Source organism: Lactuca saligna, chromosome 4 (assembly GCF_052625555.1).
Source record: "Lactuca saligna cultivar CGN05327 chromosome 4, ASM5262555v1, whole genome shotgun sequence".
NCBI classification, from domain to species: Eukaryota; Viridiplantae; Streptophyta; class Magnoliopsida; order Asterales; family Asteraceae; genus Lactuca; species Lactuca saligna.
This window is the reverse complement of record NC_136420.1, coordinates 220923613-220929121: the sequence shown is the minus strand read 5'-3', so window position 1 is coordinate 220929121 and position 5509 is coordinate 220923613. Positions and strand designations below refer to the sequence as shown.

The window sequence follows — 5509 nt, the reverse complement described above, 5'->3', positions numbered from 1 at the left end:
ATCCTGGGGAAGAAGATTAAATTTTTGAGCAAATTTGTAATAAATTTAAAATCGATGCTAAAAGTGTAAATTTTAGATCAAATTTGTAATAATATTTGAAATCTAGACCAAAAGTATAATTTTCGAAAACTGAATTACATGTTGACCGGCTAAAATGGTCAAATTTAATATAATTACTTATTTTTTGGACTAAACTGAATAAAATAACATAATAACTCAAGTGATTACGAACACTATATATATATATATATATATATATATATATATATATATATATATATATATATATATATATATATATATATATATATATATTTGCAATTTTCCCTTTAACTTACAAGTTTATATACGATGTTATGTATTATGTAGTGGAAAAATCTTCATGTAATGCTCAATGTCTCAGCGTGTAGGAAGAACCTTTATGCATTTTTTTTTTTCATTCAGTGAAACTACCAAATGATGATCAAGGAGGAAATGAGGAGATCGTCGGATTAGTTTGTGTTTTGTTAGACTTGTTATGACATAACTTTATCACTTTTGTTGTTTATTTTAGTATTTTTATGAAATTTTAACACTTTGAAACTTTATTAGATGTTATTTAATTTTTTTTCTGCATCTAAAATTTTCGTATTTTCAGCGATTAATGTCATTACGTATCGTTTTTCTGCACATGAAAAATGACTATTAGAGACAACACTATTATCGGTGACACATGCTTATTACCGGCGATAGCAGTTATTATCGGCGACATCATTATTAGGGTGACATTTTGAGCAATAGCGACAGGGCAGTAGCCACGTGTCGCTGCTAATACATTTACCGGTGGCAAAGCTAAATTTTAGTGGCGATTTTCGTTGCTGGTAATAATCGTTTTCTTTAGTGGTATAAACACGATGAAATTATGATAAACTTGAATGTCACTTGCAAACATTCACATTTTGACAGTCCTACGATATCCTATAAGAACCCTTCTGAATAATAATAATAGAAATGTTATCTTTCAGTATAAATTATTTCACTTCAATTCCACTCAAATATACAACGAAAACCTTGAAAACAAGGAAACACCAAATGAATATGCATGGTTAGCCAATTATGTTGTATCTACATCCGCTTTAAATATCTTGTAACAAAAAAAAAAAAAAAAAAAAAATACAAGCCAAGTCCTCATCTAAAAAAACCAATGAACTATTCCTTAATGTAGGGCTTTGAATTATATACTTGGCCACAACAAATCAATTTTCACAAAAAGAAGATATGAAACATATTGGACTAGCAGGGTGTGATTGGTGATTTTCTGTAAGTATTACTATCTATCACGATTTCAAAAAGATCCCCTTCAGACGCCTCATCATAATCCTTTGTCTTTCCTTTATTAACATTACTATTATATTGTCCACTTCTTGTCGCGTATCCATTCAACCAATATTGTGAATCTAATATTCCCATTGAAAAAAGCTCTTTGCTATCTTCATATCCTAACGATGTAGAATTTGCCATTGGTCCAATGAAGCAAGGATTTTGGGTTCTTTGCAAATTTGCGGGTGCATATTTGAAGATACTTTGGCCAAAATTTACAAGCACCATAACATCACTATTTGCAGCTAGTGTTGGGTAGAGTGGACTCCCAAATTCTTCACCCTTACAATGGATTTCATGCACTAATTTTGAATCTAGAGTGAAGAAAACTTTCTTCTGACTTGGATTATACCCACAACCAATCACCTTATCTGTTTTTTCCCATATTTCTATTTCTGATTCAATTTCGAGCTTCGTTCCTACAACATCATTACACACCAAATCATTAAGCAAAATAGTTTTAAAAACTAACTATTTTATTTGCTTACAATAATATAAACTATAAAGATTTTACTCAATATAAATTAAAGCTTGATATGATCATTACGTAGTAACATATAATATAATATAAAATGAAGAACGAAAGGATCATATACGAAACAAAAGGTTGATTACTTATAAAATATGCAAATGATCAGAGCATTATTTAACTCGTATTTAAATTATTAAAAAACGAGCGACATGGGAAGTAGGCACAACAACAATAATAATTAATTGGGCAGTCTTCCAAGTGTTCGAAAACTTTGAACTAAAGAAGTCGTATTTGTGGGTCACATGTTTGTTGTTAGATGCATATCCGATTGTTTCTTTATGTTATATTTTATGTACTTTCAAACAAAATCAAAACTAAGCAAGAATATTATTTTGTCTTGACTAAAGAAACTATAAATTACATCACTTATACTAGTAAACAGCTGATATGAAATCTTAAGACATGATTATTGGAGTGGTTGGTATATTCTTGAGATAGCATAGAGATTTAAAAAAAGACAAATTTCAAAAAAAAGTAACAGTGTATTTTATTTACATTAACAATAAAAATAATATTCTTTACCCTTTTCCATGAGAAAATAACCGACCTTTACTAGTGTCTCGATGTCGTTGAAAAGCTATTTTAACTTCTTATGATTAACTATATATAATATATGGTTTTGGAATTTGACTCTAGAAAACTTCAAAAAAAAAAAATTAAAAATTAAAAAAAAAAAAAAAAAAAAAAAAAAAAAAAAAAAGAGCGTACCATCTAGGTAAATAGAGCCATCGGAATTGAAGCCAACGGATCCCGGAAAACTCCCCGGAAGTTTCACCGGAACAGAACCTTCACCAGTAAGACCCACCGACAGCATAACAATCACATCATTTTTCCCTTCAACTATACCCTTTGTACAATTTCGACCCTTCGAGTCTTCAAAAATGACATGCAAGCCCTTGTCATTTACCTCATTCTCTTGAATTAGTTTTATATTTTCCCCTTCTCCCGTGTTTAATCTTCCCTTTCCGTTGATATCACTTCCGTTTTCATTATCGTAGTTGGACAAAATAGTAATTTCAAAGTATGCTTCTTGCGGGAATGGCGACGGATTCCCCAACGCCGGACCTGGTAAAGGCAACGCCGATTTAATCACTGAAACCGCTGCCATTGAAGTCGTTGTTGTTGTCGCGATTTTCTTTAATCCGGAATTCAGCCGAACTTTTTGCATGAAATCAGCGGATTCCTGGCAAACTTCCCAACTGGTTTCCACCTCCTCCGCCCGATCTTCACCGCTGACATCCCCACCGGAAGCGCAGGAGCCGAGTAGAAACCGGTTTGACCGGACGGACGACGAGGAGATGTATTCAGTAAAAGCAAATCGCGACCAACCGTTTTCCACGGCGTCGGTGATGAGTGAAGGGTTGTCTGACCAGGTGAACAGAGGTTTTGTGGACATCCCACGTTGGGAGCCGTAGTAACTTGATCTTCTTTTGGTATTGACTTGATTATCTCGATGATGAATGTCGGGGTCTCCGGCGATTGGCTGCGTGGGTTTTGGGTTGCAGCGCCGGTGCTGGAAGAAGAAAAAGAGGAGGAGGAATACTCCGGCGCACGCAACCACCAATGCGATGTGTATCAACATCTTGAATTTTGGAGATGAATGAAAGAATAGTTTTAATGAAATCGAAGTGGGTGGGTTATATGTGAAGGTGGACGGCGGGCATGGACTCTTGGAGTCTGGACTGGTTCAAGAAAAGAGAAACATGGAAAAATTAAGGAAAAATTAATCAATAAAATATTGGTAATTTAATTTAATTTTTTTTGCCTCTTTATCTTCCCCTAATATATTGATTTAATTTGTTACATTAAATCGACACAACTTCTGCTGTTTTGACTTCTATTCGTTTTCTTATCTTGCCAACATTCCAACAGACATGTTTAATATGCTGTAGCTACTTATATTACTTGCTAGTTGATAAAGAATAAGAAGTTCTAACAATAATGTGGTTTTTAAGGGGACGAAAATAATAATATTTTCTTATAGCAAACATTAATATTAGTTTTCGTTTCTAGAGGGATATATAGATCGGGACTGATCAGCTTATATCATGCTTAAAGTATTTGGCAAGTCAATGGTTTTACCTCAAAGTCATTTTATTTTCTTGGTGAGCATTACAAATTAGAGAAGACATGTCTAAATAATAAACATTTATTTAATTGCTATATAACACATTATTGATTACCTAGACACAAATTTTGTTGATGTGGACTAGTGTGAGAGGGAGGGAATATCGATGACAACTATGCTCGTCTAATCTCTTCCTCTTCGTTGCGCATCCCTTCATTCATCGATTCATATATGTACTTGTGAAATTTTGATCCGTTACTAAACAATAAAAATGTGGATAAATGGCAGATGAAGATAAATGGGATGATGGAATAACTAAAGCCTGCTAGATACGATGAGGAAAATATATCCAAATGATAGAATAAACTATCAAATATTTTGATTAATAAGAATACACCACTCGTCCACTCGAAATGCCAAAATTTTGATACCTAAACAAAGAGTAACCTAACACATATAGGACCAAATAGGATGCGGAAATAATAAGCCAACAATTTCTAACAAATAAACCAACAATATGAAAATACATTTAATTACAATAATAACGGATAACATTTAACCTGGTTTTACAACCGAATTGGTGTGTACATCGATCCATAAAAGAGATGATATCGTGTATATGCACAATCAAAGGTGGGTTACAACACTTACCAAGTGTACAAATTATGATAAAAACAAGAAAAATAATTAAAATAACCTTAGAGAAACAGATAAAAAAATTAAATTAAAATAGAACTAGCCCTAAAAATGAGCGAAATGCAACACTTAAATGAAAACAACCCCGAATTGCTACTTCTCGGCTATTCTAGGCGGCAGTCAAGTGGCCAATTAGGCTGAAATTTTGAAAATCGACACTTGAAGTTGCAACCGAGTGGCGATTTAGGTCTGACCAAAAAACAAAAACCATGAGCCCACTTGAAGTTGTCGAGAAGTGGCTATTAACTCATACTACTAGAAAACTAGGTCAATTGCTATGACACAATCCATAGGTATTTAGTAGGTATATCACGATAACTACGGATTTGCTACGGAAAATGCCCTATGACATAAATGCTTGTGGGAAATTTATACCTATAGATTTGCTACGGACTAGCTACGAAATAGCTACGACCAATTCCGTAGCTATAATACATACATATTAGCTACGGACATGAATTGCTACATAATACCTAAGAATTGCCGACGTGTGTGAAGCTTGACTAAAATTGAATATTTTCCTACGGAATCATATAGCTGTGGATTTCCTAGGGATTACCTACGCGAGCCGAGTTTGACCAAAATTGACTTTTTCCTTCGGAATAGCTACAGAACTGTTTAGCTACGGATTTCCAACGAATTAACGACGAAATTCAAGTTTCACTAAATTTGACTGTCTTCCTACGGAATACTTACGGACCTATTTAGCGATGGATTTTCGTAGCTAGTCCGTAACTAATTTTATTTATCAAAAAATAAAATTTAAAAAATTTAAAATTTTCCATTTATTTTAGCGAATGCCATATATTAATTTAATTTGTCGAAAATACAATAAAAAATACACCAAAAAATGT

General features: G+C 33.1%; 1 protein-coding gene across 1 annotated transcript; it reads right to left on the bottom strand.

The window, feature by feature from the left end:
* Positions 1-1172: 1172 nt before the first annotated feature.
* LOC145043342 (uncharacterized) lies at positions 1173-3570 on the bottom strand. Its single transcript, XM_078991971.1, has 2 exons — positions 2600-3570; positions 1173-1778 (listed from the first exon to the last, which is right to left on the bottom strand). The coding sequence occupies exons 1-2, from the start codon at positions 3471-3473 to the stop codon at positions 1273-1275; spliced, it is 1380 nt and encodes a 459-aa protein (XP_078848097.1). The 5' UTR covers positions 3474-3570; the 3' UTR covers positions 1173-1272.
* Between the last annotated feature and the right edge of the window lie 1939 nt (positions 3571-5509).

Coding starts and splice junctions, on each gene's coding strand:
- LOC145043342 (XM_078991971.1), bottom strand. CDS start 3,473: ATGTTGATACACATCGCATTGGTGGTTGCGTGCGCCGGAGTATTCCTC. Junction 1,779..2,599: donor TGGCTCTATTTACCTAGATG/GTACGCTCTTTT, acceptor ATGATGTTGTAG/GAACGAAGCTCGAAATTGAA.